Below are 17,499 nucleotides of genomic sequence, written 5' to 3'. Positions count from 1 at the left end.
CTCAAAATAAGCATCATTTTCTCTTTTAAGTGTGGTTAACTCATGGTACAAATATCCTTATAGTATTCACTCAAGAATAGGCCCAAACAAAAGAAAAAACTGAATTCAGAAACTGCATGGAGTAAACAGCAGCAATATTATGCTTAATTATAAGTGCATTTCTACTATGCTAAACACTATAGTTTTTATCACGAGAAAACAAGCTTTTGTGAGATTTCAAAACAAAGAAATTCATATTCACAGAAGTATATTTTGGGGTTTTTATTAACACACATTACAGAGTTAAACATAACAATATACATAGTGTTCTGAATAGAAGAATTACAGTAGCACCAGTCACGTGATGTAAATAATGTAGAATCACTGGTATTCACTGAGTCTTACGCATAATTCTCTCAAAGTTATGTTTATAATATGAGTGAATAAAGACTTGAAGACGTTCAACTAAGTATCCATGTGTAGAAAGAAGATCTGGAAAACTTCTCTGATAGTTTTCAGGCTAAATACTTGATATACATAATAAAAACTCAAGTGTTGTAGAATATTTTGGTTCAGAAGAAGTGATCCTGTGACCTGTTGGCTATCCAATTTTTTTCTTAACCATTGGCTTCGAGTTAACTAGTTCTCTGTCAAATTTGTTTGAAATATTGACATATTTAAAAGATATTTGACAGGGAGTGAAGGTAGTTTAAAGTGACAAGCACACACAGCACTCACACAGCCCATCCCTCTATTGGATATGGATATATGGATAGTTCTGGTGAAATTAATCCTTTGTTTATCCAGAAAGTGTGGCATCCGTATGTGAATACCAGAATTTACATACTCCTTTTTCTTACTTTCAGCCTTTTGAAATACTCTTGGTGATGCTGATCCTCTAAATACTGATCTTTCCTGGAGTTTACTCAGAGCCTAATCCAAAAATACTGAAGATGAAAAAATCCCCAAAGCTCCTCAGGACTGTAGGCCCATCCTTTACTAAACTTCTTAGAAGAAATAATTTCCTATGTCAACAGAAAAAATAATAAATTATTTGTGCTTTCCCTGATTTGAGTATGTTTTGTTCTTTGAACTCCAGTATTCTAATAATAAAAATAAAAGATGTAAAAATCTGTGAAAAAATACTTTTTTAAGCACAGAAAAAAATAAAATTTATTAGTAAATGTTTGGAACAGTTAATTGTATTGGAAAAAAATTCAGCAGCCTTTCAGGGCAGAAATATACTTGCTCTGCAATATAAGAATTTTAGTTTCATTAGTGTATTGTGTTAGATATAATTAAACCGGTAAACTCATGCAGTCTGCACCACTAAGAGTCTGTTGTGTAGTGAAATCTTCATACTCTGCAATCATTTTAAAGTAGTTCAAATGAAGTACAGAAAAGGGAAAAATTCCCCTACTCTCACAGAAGCAAACCTGAGTCACTGTTGTGTCAGGTGGCATGAGTAATTTATTAGTTACTGATCAAGTAACAAGCACCTTTGTCAAAATTCCCACTCTGCTGATATCATTAGTTTATTAAATAATTGGGAGAGGTATTTGAATTATCTCAATAGGCTTTTTCAAATTAGCACCAATAAATTCTACAGCTTTTATTTAAAAAAGGCCCTAAAGAAATAAAAGTTTATGTCTCAATCAATTTTCCCTGGAATTCCAGAACACACCACTAAGAGATATCAAGAGTGCTTTTTTAGATGCTGATTTTTTTTTCTGTAATGAAAACTATCAGAAATAAAATCAGGTCTAAAACCAGGGATTCAGGAGTACTTGGTTTGGAGACAAGTATCATATCTATGTTGACCTAGAAAACTCCTTAAAAAGAAGAGTTTGTGTCTAGCAAAAGTGTCTAGAAGCTTGTCATAAATATTACCATGAAAAAAAAAAAAAGAGAGAAATCCTGGAAATATTTTTGTCTGTGTCTGTTGATAGCAATAATAAAGGTGAGGACGTTCTGTCCCCAGTACATTTTTCTCTGATGTTGCGATGCACTCATGTTTATTGGCAACAGTCCCTTCGGGGTGGTTTTTTCCTATACACAAAAACTGTTCAGCTACTCACATTTTGATTTAACATGTCATAGCAAGGAGGAAGGATGAGTAACATATGCATGACAGAGGCAAAGAGGAGGAATATATATTACCCCTGAAACAGTGTCCTTCAGGTCAGAGAGGAGAGGTGATTCTTCTCTGTCTGTCCCTTGCAGGACTGAGAAATTGCTGAGAGGAACCCGCGAAGGAGGTTTTGCAGTCCTGGTGCAAACCTGATCTAGAGCCTGGCTGAATAGATGAGGAAGGGGGGGATCAACTGCTGGCAGCAGGCAGGCAGATGGGGAGAATGAGAGTTCATAAGTACAGGGCAAATTCACCCTGCTCAGTTCCAAAACAGCTGTCACACACTGTCTCCTGTTGAGAGGAGCTTTAATTTTCTTTTTTTTTAGGAAGCCTATGCTCAGATCCTTGTATCTTTTTTTTTTTTTTCTAATGGTAATTTTAAGGCTGGCAGTAAAAATGTCCAAAAGCAAGCTTTTGACAGGTCAAGTATAAATTTAATATATTGTTACAAAATGGTTATACTGCAACTATATATATCTAAAATAATAAGTTCTGGCCAGCTGTTTTTTTCCTATTACTTGCTGGGATTTAAACCTTTCTCTGAAGTAAATCTGGATTTTTAAATACCTCAAATCTCTAATAAAGACTTAGATTAATACTTTTCAAAAGCCATAGCTGCTTTACTACAAAATATGTCTCATGATTACATTGGTTTATACACACATATAAATCCTATTGATGTTCATGTATCAGTGAATATCCCAAGATAATATCCTAGGATTAAGTTTACTTTTTTTTTTTTAATAAATCGTCATTTGCTGTAACATTAGGTTTAGAGATGTCCCATTATTTAATTACACTAAAAACTACAGCACCATCCTGTAATTCCCGAAAAAAAAAGAAAAAATTTGCGTAGGAATGTGAAACAGATGCAACTCTGTGTGGGCAGATCCATTAGATTATCAAGCTGGCCTTGGGAGGTAGAAGAAATACAAGACTTTGCTCCTGTTGGTACTCTGTCACCAGCCAAAGTCCAGCTATTGGTACTTTTGTAAGATGTGCTAGGGCATCCACCAAAGAAACTCCAGTACCTACATGACATCACCCCTGTCATCACCCAAGAGGATCTGCTTTTAGCCAGCTGTTTGCCCTCATTTCCAACCCCAGCAGTATTCCTCTTTTTGTGACTGCAGAGTAAACCTGCAGTTCACACCCCCTCCTTAAGAGCAAAGCAAACCAACTGACACATTCTTTCTTTAAAAGAAAAAATACTTTTACACTGAAGTGTGATGAAAGCCTTGAGACCCAGCTCTTTGGCATAAAAGTACCTATGAGTAAGTGACAGATCAAAGTCATTGGGGAGATTTCAAAACCTTAACCTGGACTTAATTTTTGCAACTGATCTCTATACCTTGGTTAGAGGCCAGTGCATCTGCACCTCTGGCAGCATAAAATAAGCCTTGCTGATAATTAGGATGGTTTTCTAACTGCAGATAACCCACTGAAATAGCATGAATGTGCTTATGCTTTCAGAGGCATCCTCCATCCATTAGAACTTTCTTGAACATATATAGCTGCTTGGTTTGACCTTCTTGCAGTCAGTTGCTTGCCATTTTCCTCGCTTCTGCACAAATGCACAGTTTCTTCCTCTCATTGGAAAGTGGTAGGAGCTTCTTCTCCAGTTTATGTAGGTTACAGGTTCTCCTCCATTCCACTCCCAATGTCCAGGATTGACTTGGTCATTCAAACCTGTGTGAAATCAGTAAGACCAAATCAGTGATGTTTATTGTCACTGGAGCAGATGCCTAGAGATGCCTATGTTGTTCTATATGTTGGTCTTCATTAAAAAATGCATACAATTTCATGCTGAGAGAAAAAGAAAACATCTGGTAGAACGCAAGCAAAACACAATCTGGGATTTAATTAGGCCACTTGAATCACAGTTAGTGCCATATGAATAAAGGAAAATATACTTTTCTGCAGTAGCACATATCTAAAATGTTTTTTTCTCCTTACGTCTATTACATGTCTATCACCTCATAGGTTTGTCTTTTGATACTTGAAATAGCAAGTAGTCTGGGCAGCATCAGATGTCTTCAGATTTCTTCTGAATATAAAATTCTGCAGATCTTTGTGGACCTTGTTTACACTTTAAATTAACAGTTGTAAAATTAGCTTGTGTTAATTAGTACAACATTAAACATATCTTTTCCCATATCGTCTAAGACCAATATGTGTGGCATAATTTCAGACATGACCTGTCTTCTTAGGAGAGATCAAGATAAGAAAATTGGCATAACAATCTTGTAGTCTTTATCTTCATCAACCAAGTTTATTCCTTTCAGGTTAACAGAATTATGATCCATTAAACATGATCCAAAACCAGCTGTATTTTTTAGAGGTAATTTAGTATACCTAGTAAATCCATCCAGAAAATTACTAGGAGCTGATAATTGCACTTCAGAATCCAAGAAAAAGAACCAAACTGAGGACAGTATAACAGAAACAAGAAGGGTTAGAAGAAAGCAGTAGCACTAGTATATGAGCTAAGGCAGTCATCCACAGAAAGGAGGTGCTAAGAAGATCCATCCAAATTCTTTCCTTTTCTCATTAAATGTAAATTGCCTAATAAGAAATAGCTAAATCTGAAATGATGTGATGAAGTGTTCTTTAGCTTATCATTTAATTAATTCATAAGATTTCTAACACAAGATGACGCCATTAAATTAGGAGTAACATAAATGATTAAGTTAAAACAGAATAAAATAAAAACCTAAATTGTGATAAAGTAATAGTCAAAAGAAAGATGATATAAACAAAATTGTAGGAGCTGCACCGGAACTATTTTCATCAGCTTGTGTTAAAATAGGAAAGGTTTCAAGACAAAAAAAGTTCATCAATAGGCATCATGATAAACTCATCTTTTTGATAAAGAATTATAAAAGTAGCCAGGTAAATTACAGCTTTTGGTTACGCCTTGCTCTGAAGTAATAAAAGCAGCAGAAATTTGAGGACAATACAGTATTTGAAACCTGGGCTCAAATTGCTGCAGCAGTTTCTGCTTTTGATGGTGCACAGGAACTGCAGTCTTCAGAGGGGACTTGCAGCCAGTATACTTGCCTATCCAAAAGGGCATCCTCCCACTGAAGTCCCACAGCCACTGCATGTGTTGTTCATTAGCCACACTTGTTAGACTCCCCAGGTATCTAGGCTCAACGAGAGAGGACAGAGTAATTAGCATTCCACAGGGTGACAGACAGTTCGCATCAATTTATCAACAACGGGTGTTGATTCTAATGTAAAGCATAAAAATAACAAGTCACAGGAAAACTGCATCTTACTGGCATGAAGGAATAATTACATGAAGATGAAGTCTTAAAATTGTGGATTACTTGGAGAGGAAGTCCTAGTCTGATTTCTCTAACAGAAAAATTAAATCAGCTGGGCAACTGAAGGAAATGTATGTAGGAAATACATGCCTCATACTCACAAAATGGGTTTAAAACCATTGGCACAATTATTGATACCTTATTTTCCCTAAAATAATAAACTTCATACACTGAAATCCAAGCCACTGAAAGATACAAGTTCACCTATTTGGTAGGAAAGCAGAAGATATCTTTTTTATATCATGTTTTGACAGGACTGAAGATATGAATAATACATTTAAATGATAATGTGGTTCTGAGAAGTCATCATAGAATCACAAAATCATAGAATGTCCTGAGTAGGAAGGGACCCCACAAGTGTCGTCAAAATATAACCCTTGGTCCTGCACAGGGCAGCCCCAAAAAATTACACAGTGAGCCTGAGAGCACTATCCAAACACTTCTTGAACTCTGTCAGACTGGTGCCGTGACCACTTCCCTGGGGAAGCTGTCCAGTGCCTGACCACCCTCTGAGTGAAGAACCTTCTCGTAATATCTAATCTAAATCTCCCCTGTCACAGTTACACATGCATCCTCTAAAATCAACATTTGGGCTGTTACATCATTCTCCCCCCATTTCCTTCCTCACCCGCAATCCAACCCCTCTTCTCTTTTTGCATTTTCATTCTTTTCCATTTTGGCTTTCAGCTGAGACGTTCTGGTTCTCCATCCTCCTGTGAATCTGCACTTGGTAAATGCAGGTATCCCGTGGACTTTCCCAGTTGCTCATCACAAGAAATTTGGTATCTGAAAAGGGTCTGAAAAGGCTCTGAAAAGCAGCACATTCTTCGGAGGGTTGTCTGCAGTGACTACACATTTACTTCAGATTGAGAGAATTTGTGGTTTGTGTTAAGCAGACTATTTCTGAGTTAAGTCAATGCAAAACTCTGCTCTGTGTTTGTATTTATAGTATGCCAGTTCCCAAGGAGGATTTGCAACCCCTAGCCACTGAGTGGCCTTAACACTGACAAGTCTTCCAACCAGTACCAAACATACAAGCACCAGCAGGCAACTTTTAAGCCATTTAGGCTAAATCTTTAGGTATTAAGAGACAAATGGCGTTCTTCACATTTACCAGAAGCTGTCAGCCCTCAGTGGCTTCACTTTCTTATTTATCCATCTTTGTGTCTGCATTGATATCATATCACCTTTTTACATGTCACACCTGGTGCTGCCATCCCTCTGATGCTGAACCTCTGGTGCTGACATTCCTGTTGTCCCATATTTCTGACTGTCACTCAGTCTAAAAGTGACGTCAACCCCTTCAGCCTCCTGGAATATCCTGGGTGACAGTTGATAGGGCCAAAGGAAACAACACTGCTCATAAAAACGTTTTAAGAGAGCAAAAAAACTTTTCTAGCATCAGAATAAGTAAATGGTATTGTAAGGATTTTGCTAATTTCATTACTTTTGCCAGATAGCAGAGACAGAAGATCACTACTGCTCCAGATGAAGTGATAACTGTCTTCTTTAAGAGCTGGGGCAGCAACCGGGCCTCAAGAATGGCATGGCAGACTTGAGCTCATGAACAGGTGTTAGAGTGAAAGCCTGCTGCCCAGTTAGAGATCCATGCCTGGAGCACCACTCACGTTATTTCCCTGTATGTCTTCTAGGAGTAGTCATCCCATGGATTCCATGTGATGCCACACAAGATAGGGAAGCAGGAAAAATTTACATGAGGAGAAGTTCAAAGTAGTAGTCCACAATATTGGCACAGTCCCTACTGCACAAAATCTGGACTATTCCTTAATCTTCGCCCACAGGGTCAGACTATGAAACAAATTCATTGTGCTGCTGAGTGTGGACGCTCTTGCTGCACAGACCTCCTCCACTATCCCTACAGGCCAACCAAAGCAGCAGGGGATGGAGTTGCCCTCCGCTCCACGCTGCGTGGGGGTTCTGCCAAGGCCAGCAGGACAGCTGGGTGTTAGCCTGTGCAATCACAGCTGCCCTGGGGCAAGCACTGCACAGTAACGTAGGGCCCATCAGGGCTTCTCTGAGTTCCCAGGCCACCAGAGGACAGCATGGAAAGGATCTCACTGACACCTGTGTACACTTTCCTCACCGAGGGTGTGGTGGAACGGCCTCAGAACTGTCTGGTAGGGATCGGGATTGTGCACCCACTGTGGTAGAGGCTCCCAAAACTGCACCCAGTGAAGGCGTCAGCAGAGCTTCAGCTGCACCTCTCATCACTGTGAGATGTCCCAAGGGTGACAGGCTTCCACCCTTCTGGGCCAATCTCAGGCACAGAATCTCCGCTGAGCTAGGAACAAAGCTGTTACACTGATGCTCTTGGAAAGTTTTGTACTTCATCTTCTTCTACAGACAGAGTCCAGGAAAGCAGGAATAGTTAATTCAGGGTGTCCTCCCAGGCTAACTGCTTCAGCAAACAGGATTCCATTTCCCCTCACAGTGACTGCGGTTGTACTGACCAAATGGGCCTGGGAAGAGGTTTGGGCAGCAGTTTCTGTGGTATCACTACTAGGTGAGAAAGAACAAAAATAAAGCATTTTATCTGGCTTCTGTTTAAGGACACTCAAAACCCAGGAACTAAGTAATTTACTTTAGGTAAGCATATCTTACTCCTGTTGTTCTGACTGTCCTAGAAAATGTGAAACCAAAAAGCATCAATGTGTGTCAGTAACTGCTCTATCATTTATGACATACAGGGGTGGTCTAAGCAATAACAGTTTCAGACCTTTACTTCAATCCATGTACCAGGGAGAGAATTCATCACTGTGAAAGGAAAGCACTGCAGTAATTATAATGTTACCTAATCTTTTCTCTATAGGAGTGCTTTCTAAGTACAGCTTGAGAAACACATTTCTGAAGAGAGAACAACTGTTCTAATTGTTATACCTAGTTAGGGGGTTTATGTATTGTAGGGAAATGAGAACCATCCTGAAAGAACATAGCACTTCCAATAATGTTACTCACTGAACCTCAAGGCATAGCGTCAGACACCGGAAATTACAAGATAATGTTGTTTATGGAGTTGTATGCATCTAACACATCCTAATGTAAATTATTCAAGATAAGGGGTTATAATGCCTTATTAGGGAAAAAAACCAAACAAAACCAAAACCAAACAAACAAACACCAACCAAAAGAAGCCACAACACCCCCACACACATCACTTTTTTCTGTGCTAAACCATCCATTTAAAATTGTTCCTGCATTCTTTAGAATTTTTATTATTGAGTCAAGAGCATCCTTTATCTTAGAGCAGTTGCACAAATTAAGGAAACATTTTGGGTAGCTATTGACCTTGAAATATTATATGGAAAACACTTTGCACAAAGACTTTACTGATTTTCCATGAAATTATCTGATACATTTAAAAGAGTCTTGTATCATTTTGGTAAATTTAACATCAGCAAAAGCACACTTGACTAAGTATGAAGGTCTCCACAGGACACAACATTTTGTTTGAACTGCTGTAGTAAATCCATGTCCTATACTGGTGTTGAAGGGAGTGTGGGGGTGACTGAAAGGCTGTGCTTATCTCAGTCTTTTGTTTGGTCACCTAGGGAGTTATCCCGATGCCTTGAAATTAGTGTCTAGTGTTGCTTACAACACCTTGTGGTATTCAGAACATTCAGATGAGAGTGGCAGACATGATGCAGAGCTTTCAGGAGCCCTGCACTTCCAGACTGGCAGCTGAAAGTCAGACAGCATACACAAGGCCTTTAAAATGACTCTAGGTATCTGGATCCCTGTGCTGGAGTCACACACAATAGTTAAACCCGTCACTTTGAGAACCAGTATTAAGAGAGGAGGGCTGCTGTCCTGCTTTGCACTAGGGAACACTGAGCCATCATGAAGGATCTAATCTGTTACTTTAGATGTGGTTCTGCCTGAGATTCCCAAGGACTGAGACCACATGTAGCTAATATAGTAGCTACCATCAAAACAAATAACATGTCCTGCTTTACACAGCTAGCAGTAGAGGACCTGAAATCTAATCATATTTGTGCTTTGATTAAATGTTCAACTTAAAAAAAGATAAAGGTATAATATGACTAATTAGGCACAAGACACAATTGTGGATTCTGTCTATCCAGTTCTTCCATCCCTTCAGTGGCAGCAGTGAAACCATCTCACATGTGAGTGAGCCCTGCTGTACTGACCCTTGGGGAGGACATGTTCCTATTGGATAAACAAGAGCTGTGGCATAAATCATCAAAATTGCTTCTAAATCAGGCTGCTGTGGGATCACTCAGCCGTAATATCCCCCAGATGCTTCTCTTCACGTTGCCAAGAGCCTCTTCATGCATACAAACAAAGCTAGAGAAATTAGTTCTTAAACCACCTTTCTCTCCAATGAATTGGAGAAGGGTTAGAAACAGTACAAGACTTTCACAGTAATTAACTGAGATTTCCCTGCCCTCCCCCATCCCCAGTGTAACACTGACACATAGAAACTTGCATCAAGACAAGGACATACTTGTGTCTGCTTCTACCCCTGCATATGGAAACTAAAGGAGAGGGCTGTATACCACCCGCAACAGATGGATGCAGTGTATGTCAACGGAAACTCAAATAGGTCTGCATTAGTCCATGTATATGTAGTTATGTCCAGACAACAACTGCTTCCACAATAAATTGATAGGATTGTTTTGATGGAATTGAATCACAGACTATCAGGTTGGAAGGAACTTCAAGGATTATCTGGTCCTGCCTTTCTTGGCAAAAGGACACTCCAGACAAGATGGGCCAGCACTCTGTCCAACTAAACCTTAAAAGTGTCTGAAATTGGGGAATCCACCACATCCCTGGGGATAGTCTTCTAACGGCTGATCTCATTGTGAAAAAAAACTTCCCTTGTGTCTGATTGGAATCTTCCTTGGAGTAACTTGTACCCATAGCTGTTCATCTTTTCTATGTGACTCCTTGTCGCCGCCCTTTAAATACTGAAACATGGTGATAAGGGCTCCCTTATGCCTTCTTTCTTCACGTGGCAGGCTTTACGGTTCTTTGATCATCTTTGTAGCCCTTCTCCAGACACTCTCCAGCCTGCCCACTTCTGTATAGTTTTTGTACAGCCTATTACCTAATCTGTCATCTCAGGATAGCAAGGTTGTCTCAGAAAGGGTAGGAGGTTGGTTACTTGGACACTCTTAGTGAATCAACTTTAACAATGCTTCTGCTCTTTTCCCTGTTCTGTATAATAGAAAAATTCTAGCAAGACAAATGAATAGGGGCTTAAAATGATACCATTTTTGTAGTAATAAAAGAATTATTCTTTTTTTCAGGGAATTTGGCTGGTTTGCTGAAAGTCAATTCTAATATTTTCATTTAATATCTAGTTTGTTTGATCTATTGAAAATTGAGGACTGACCTCCATGATAGTTTTATTTCCCTGTTGGAAACATTTAAATGTCAATGGAATCAGTATTAATAGCTGAAACACTGCAATTAGTGGTGGTGTTGGTTACTGGAGGAGCTGGGGAAAAGCACAAAATATAATTTAATAAGTTATGTTCTTGTACCACATTTAAGTGTATTCCTGGAGTTGTACTTTTGTAAATCAGTTCCAGATGGAGGCCAGGAGTACTCCGTTTACCGGGATAAACCTTCCTTAGTCTATGCTAGTATGACATTAATTGAATTATCACAGCCCTAGGATTCATTTCCTTATGGATTCAGTGATATGCCTTGATTTTTTGTAGTTTTTTTAACACTGTCATTTAAGAACTGTTGTTTACATTTCTTTACTTTTATTCAGTTTAATATCTACATTGCACACTACAGCCTTCATCAAGAAGCTACCGCCTACAAAAAATATGGGTCACAAAAATCACACTCTTTTAGAAGATAGGAAACACATCCCAGTAGAGTGACATATGGTCCCAAGGGACCAATTGACTGTTGAAGCCTCCAGAAAAAAGAATACTCACGATTTATAGCTTTGTTTGCTAACATGTAGCATAATAAAAGCAGGTAGTAACAAACAATTTCAGGAGATGAAATTTTAAGTAAACCAAGTAATACTGTAAAATTTGGGGTGAGCTCACAGGAGCACGTAACATTTACCTTTTAGTAAAGAATATCTTCCATCAGCTGGGAGGTATTAGAATCAAGACTTTTCTTTTGCATGTTACCAAGACAACATAATCTGCCATAACTGTGTGGAATGAATCAATGTTCATTATGCATGCTGGGCCATGATTGACATTTCCAGCATGTCCTTCCAATACTTATGGAACGTACTGTGTTTCTATCGATTCCGACTCTTCCCTGTTTCAATTTTCCTTTCATGGAGTAATGGAGAGGTCTGTTTAAGCCCCTTCTATTTTTCAGATTGGTTTTCAATCTGGTGCTCTCAGTTTAAGACAAGGTACAGAGCATGCCTATCCTCAGACAAGCTTCATGTTACCATGGCTAACATTTCTTCCAGTGCAAACCTAATACCCCTAAAACCAAAATCCCAAAGCAAGTGTCCAAAAGCAAGACTGGCAGGTTTTTTGTCTCCTACTTTGAGACAACTATTATTATCATTATTATATCCTTAAAAAGTCAGAAATGTACTGCTAAATTAAATGCTAAAGTTTTCAAGTTGTTACAGAATCTTCAAAGCTGCATCTTCAGAAGAATACAGTGAGGCACACAGGAGCTGGCAACATTCTACCATTGCTGTATCAAGTGGAGTTAGAGCCAAGGCAGAGGTGGGTAAGAGGGGATGAAATTCTGAGTCTTTTCTGTATTTCTCTTCTCCCAAACTAACTCTCCCATTAGGAAGTCATCCTCACTGCAGATGGACAGCTTTGGGAATTCATGCTGTGATTAAGACAGCATCATCGCCTGAAACATTATGAGACTAATATTTGTATCGTCCACTGAGTTTGAATTCCAGGACTTGTTCAATTTTTTTGAAAAGCTGTGCAGAACAGCCAAAGCTGGCTTATCCAAACAAATTTGGCCCCAAGAGCAGCATTCAGCTCAGGGCAACAACAGTGCACAGCAAACACATGATGGTCTCTTACTGTTCTCTGCAAGCCCGAGCAGCAGTGTTCCAGGTGACCTTGTGATTCACTACCAGGAAGTAGCAGCTGCCCTCATGATAACTCCATCCGGAGGGACATTTCTTCATGGTTACCTCCTAAAATAAAAGAGGAAAAGGTAAAGCAGGCTTCTGTCTGTGCACAGATAGTCTGTGCACTAGTGCCCAAAGTTAAACTGAGCATGAACTTTGGTGTATAACTAAAGCTACAGCATTGCTTAAAAGATTTAAATAAATAAAGCCTGACAGAGGAGCCTGCAGTTTATAATTAGTAGCTTTAATGGTGACAATAGAATTCAGTTCCAAAAATCCTCTAAAGAGTTTATATGAGTTTGGATACCATTTTCTGTCTCCTGCAGTCTGTGCAGGGAATGCAGTGCAACAAAATTCAGCATGCCATGTTAAGTGGTGGACGGAATGTATGTTTACAGAATACCTGAGTAAGCTTATTTTACTGATTTCCACCCATTCTCTCGCAGACTTCATTCCCTGACTCTGTTACGCCCACATCGTCACAAGCACCAAGACACTATTGCTCGTGTGGTTTGTCCAGGAGCACCTCTGGATGACAGAGAGGAAAGGCAACCCCAGCAGTCAAGTCATCCTCATATTTCTGGGAAATTTTTGTCTCTCCTGAAAGCAAACCTGAATCTGGATAACACTTATTCCCTGTTCCCTGTAAATAGCAGTTGCAGGAAGGTCCTCTGCTTTGGGGTATCACCAATCAAAGGCAGAGTCTATGCTCCGACTTAGATACATACACATGGCTACATTTTTACCTTGCTTTGGGAATTCCAGAATTTCCATGTTATCCCATCACACTGAAACAACTTTTGAGTGCTTTCTTCATAATGCAAGAGGCCCTTTAAATCTGGTGTACAGGCCTTTTGAAAAAAGTCCTGGAAAGAGAAAATGACATTTGAGGGAAAATAATTACACAAAACAAGTGAAATTAAACAGATTAATTAGGTCTTATAATAAAATGTTATGCCATGAAAACTCTTCTAGGTGTTAAATCATTTTGGAAAATAGCACGACTGAAAACAGATGGTGAAAATGCCCATGGAAAAAAGGGTTTCATACCTTATGTCTCAATCTTGGTTCAGATGCAAGTTCTGCCTTATCAGCCTGTGGGATTTCTGCCTTCCTAGAGGAGATGACATTTATCTGTAGTTGTGCCTTCTTGTTGGTTTCAGCTGAGGAGATGTCATCCTCTATTTTGAGTGATACAATCCCATGATACTTCATTTTACAGTATCACACACACAAGAACAGGAGAGGAAAAGAGAGGGTTAGTACATACAAGCAACTATTAAATAAACTAAACAAATAACAGAAATTAATTACAATACAAATCATTGTAAACCAAGGGAAATTACATCAAAGAAAAAGAAAGACACATAGAAAAATAAAGTATTGGTCGTAACAAATTATTAAAATTGATAAAGCCTGGAAAGAACAGAATCAGAAAGAAATCACAGAAATGTCTGACCAATACCCATAGTACTCTTACTTTGAAAACAACATCTGTTTCATTTCTAAATACAGATGAAGGATGAACCTGAAAAAGGTAGAACAGCAGAATGAGATGGGTATATTCATGAATTATAGAAACAAAAAGACTTTATGTAACATTTGCTCCTAGGTTATAAATCATGCAGAGCATGTCTTGGGTTTACTTCTTTCTCTTTAGAATATAAACATACCACCTCTGAAAGGAGCCATTAAAAAGCACAGATTACAAGTGTAATGTTCAGTGTTTATAAAAACAGATTCCAGTAACTTTTAAGGTCACAATAGCAGAAAGTTACTAAATACTTAGCTAAACCAATATAGCTTAAACAGGAAAATCAGTGGGCAAGGTTTAAATAACTATTCCCTGTTTAAGCTAACAGTATTTTCAGCTTTAGAACTTCAGCACCAGATGCACAGCTTCTATACATTTGCCTGGCTCCACCAACTTCTTTCTTCTAACTTACCCATAATTTTTACAAGATTAGAAGCTTCATAATTGCTGAAGTTGCTTGATGCCTGTTTCCTCCCCCAAATCTTTTTTTTATTCCTCTCTTGCATGCATGGATCCTCAAAATCAGGTTGGTTTGTTTTTGGTATTTTCCCTACAGATTTTTAAATAGCCTTCAGGTCTCACTCAGAGCAAACTCATGTAGTTTATAGTTATTGTGTGGTCAGACACGATTGCTACAAAAATATGACAATTAAATGAAGATACCACATCACAATTAATTCACAAATCAGTCCATCACTGAACTACAGAAGTGTCTTACTATTCTGCCATTTCCAGTTACTCTCAGCCTGGTCCTTGACTGATTTGCCAAGCTGTGCTCCTGCCACCGGTCCCCTCCATGCTCTGTCATCCCTTTGGAAGGAGGCAGTGGGATCCCTTCCAAGGAAACACTGCCAGGCCTGGAAGGTGATGAGGAGCCCGAGGAAACTGGAAACAGCGTGTGTCTTCCCCAGAAGTCATGCTTGCTTTGGCCAGAAGAACGGGAATGGCTGCATTGGCCTGAAACCATAAAAAATGGCAGATGGTCAGTTCTAACTGCATGAGCGGATAAGTGGTCACATTGACATGGGGACATAAACAGCTTGTCCTTAAAAGTTGGATGATTCTTTCACTTGAAGTAGTTGATTTGCTGTTTGTTCAGTCACCCTTGTTTCTGGGGTTATCTATGACTATAGCTGCAACTACTACCTATGTAAGTATGATTTTATATGTGATGCATCTGTCCACCCACAGGTCAGAATTTCAACAAAGCATCTGCTGAAAGTACCTGTTTTCATGCTTATATTGGGGTTTGAAGTGCTGGGGTTTTTGGTCATGGATATACAGGTATCTTTAACTACCATTGGTGATATTTCCATCATGCCCAAAGAAGTTTCTTCTTGGAAATCCAGGACACTGTTGTTTCAGTGAACTCATTGTGTCAATTAAGTACTGATTTACCCTAGGAATGTTCAGGAGAAAACAAATCTGAATTTTTAAAGGGACTTTCTGTAACACGAAGCCTAATTCATTGCAACATGGATATTTAAAATATTGTTTCACTAAACACCAGAAGGAAAAACACTCTTCAGCTGTCAGAGGATGCAGCTGCTTTGCTAGTTATTTCTGTTTTTCTACAGTTTTCCTATCTTTCTGTTTCTACAGTTTCCTCCTTTTTGGTCCAATTTTAGGCACGCCACATTCAATCACTGAAAAGCACAATAATAATGCAGTCTTAAAAGCCTAAACTGCGTAATGATCATTGCTGTTTGCTGTGAAGCTGTGGGCTGTGGTTTTTAAGCATTGGAAAATATATTGCTAAGAGATGGATTAATTTGTTAAGTTTCTTTTTTGAGAGGAAAGTAAATCTCTTTTAGAGGGTGTGTAACAACTGCTAAATAATAAATGGAAAAATTCTAATGGATCTAAAATAAATTTTTCCCACTTTAATAAATGAGAACTGAACTCATGTTGTTATGAAAAGTGGTTTCTTTCCTGGCGCTTTTCTCATTTTGTACTCATTGCTTTCTCCATGCTGTGTTTCCTAAGAGGATGCATATGACTGTGTGAGAGAATAAAAGGTCTGCAACTGTCAAGCCTGTTTTCTCTAAAAAGAAATTAAGCAGTTTGATCTAACGGTGAGTGTTAGGAAGAACTTGTGGTTGAAAATAGGTAGCTACTCAGCCAAGATTGTCCCATCTTCTTAATCATGAAGATCAAAAGAGAATACCTCCTTTTGAGTCCAAAATTTTCACTACAGCTTTTGTCCGTGTGCCAAGAACAGCATTCACAGGGGAGTTCAGAACTACTTCAAAGACTTCATCGTCTTCCTCTAATCCATCATAGGTAATTGCTATATTCCACATCTTGGTTGACACTCCTAACAGAAATAAACATTTTAATTACTCTTTAAGTGCTATTTCAATCAATCAGGGTGTCCAAGAAATAGATTAATTAACATGTCTGCAGCTAGAATGGAGTAAATTGTGTATGCTATTGTGCTCCTACTGACTGACTGGACTCCTGCTGTTCTTCCAAACAACATTAAGTTTGAATTTGTTCCTGGGCAATGATGCTGCAGTTGAAGTGCATACACTGTAACAAAAAGCTGCTGTGGATGTGCAAAATTGCACTGCAATACATATATTTAGGACTTCTGCTGTGATTTTCAAGAGAAAATGTATCATAGGGTTTTTATCTGAAAAGCTTAACTATAGAGACGGAACTGTTATTTAAAATAACTTCAAATAGATCAAAAACTGTGTTAGATTGAAGTGCAACTTTTTAGGCAAATCTTACAGTTGTTTTTTCTTGGTTTCTTGTCTTTACTGGGTAACTTCAGGCTTGTATGTGAATGAAAAAGGGTCCTGGACACCTCAAATAACCTAAGTTGTACTCAGTTTTGTGTAAATTTGACCTGTGTCCTGGGCTTTACCTATAATGACTGAAGTCTTTAAAGCATCTTACAGCTCAGCTCAGGGTGAGTCCTATCCAGACTAGTTACTGGGAGGAGACATCATTTCAGCACTTTTTGGTATTTTAACAAATGCAGAAGACAGTAGGCAATATCATGCTAATTAATAAGGATACCAACTCACTAAGGAAGCCCACAGTACTTCCAGAAAATGAGCCCAAGTCTGAAATACTATTCAGATTCTCTAGCTACAGATATGTAACGGATTGCACTCTCCAAAGCAAGTTTACTCTTTCAAAATCAGTGAATAAATTTTAGAGTTGTTCAGTGTACTGTTTCATACCTGGATCAAACTGAACAAGCTTGGAGGGAGTCACTGTGAAGTCCTTCCCCAGCCTAGCAGATATTTCATTGACCTGAGAAGAAATCAAACAGTAAATGCCATGCTGTGACCCATTTCACCAAACCACTGCTTTCTGCTGCATGCTGAAGGTACTGTACACATCTCAAACAGACACGCCAACCCATACATATACTCAGGCTGGAAAAAAAGATAAAGACCTGGAGAATAAACCTTGTTATGTGCAACTGTCATTCTGT

At 38.7% G+C, this 17,499-nt stretch overlaps 1 protein-coding gene across 3 annotated transcripts in view; it reads right to left on the bottom strand.

Annotated features, from left to right (window-relative positions):
• Positions 1-246: 246 nt before the first annotated feature.
• FREM1 (FRAS1 related extracellular matrix 1) overlaps positions 247-17,499 on the bottom strand; it is an 89,304-nt gene continuing 72,051 nt past the window's right edge. For 2 of the 3 annotated variants that reach the window (XM_039567094.1, XM_010392966.4), the window contains 9 exons: positions 17,243-17,315; positions 16,216-16,365; positions 14,767-15,005; positions 13,995-14,042; positions 13,565-13,723; positions 13,261-13,380; positions 12,465-12,580; positions 5,171-5,256; positions 247-3,799 (listed from right to left, as the gene is read on the bottom strand). In XM_039567094.1, coding sequence (XP_039423028.1) covers positions 3,600-3,799; positions 5,171-5,256; positions 12,465-12,580; positions 13,261-13,380; positions 13,565-13,723; positions 13,995-14,042; positions 14,767-15,005; positions 16,216-16,365; positions 17,243-17,315 — 1,191 coding nt within the window. In that variant the 3' untranslated portion in view covers positions 247-3,599. Of the gene's footprint in view, positions 3,800-5,170; positions 5,262-12,464; positions 12,581-13,260; positions 13,381-13,564; positions 13,724-13,994; positions 14,043-14,766; positions 15,006-16,215; positions 16,366-17,242; positions 17,316-17,499 lie in introns of all 3 variants that reach the window. The other variant, XR_005603838.1, reaches the window with a different exon arrangement.

The sequence above is a fragment of the Corvus cornix genome, chromosome Z (assembly GCF_000738735.6).
Source record: "Corvus cornix cornix isolate S_Up_H32 chromosome Z, ASM73873v5, whole genome shotgun sequence".
Lineage (NCBI taxonomy): Eukaryota > Metazoa > Chordata > Aves > Passeriformes > Corvidae > Corvus > Corvus cornix.
Note: the sequence above shows the minus strand (reverse complement) of the source record. Positions and strands in the feature narration are given on the sequence as shown.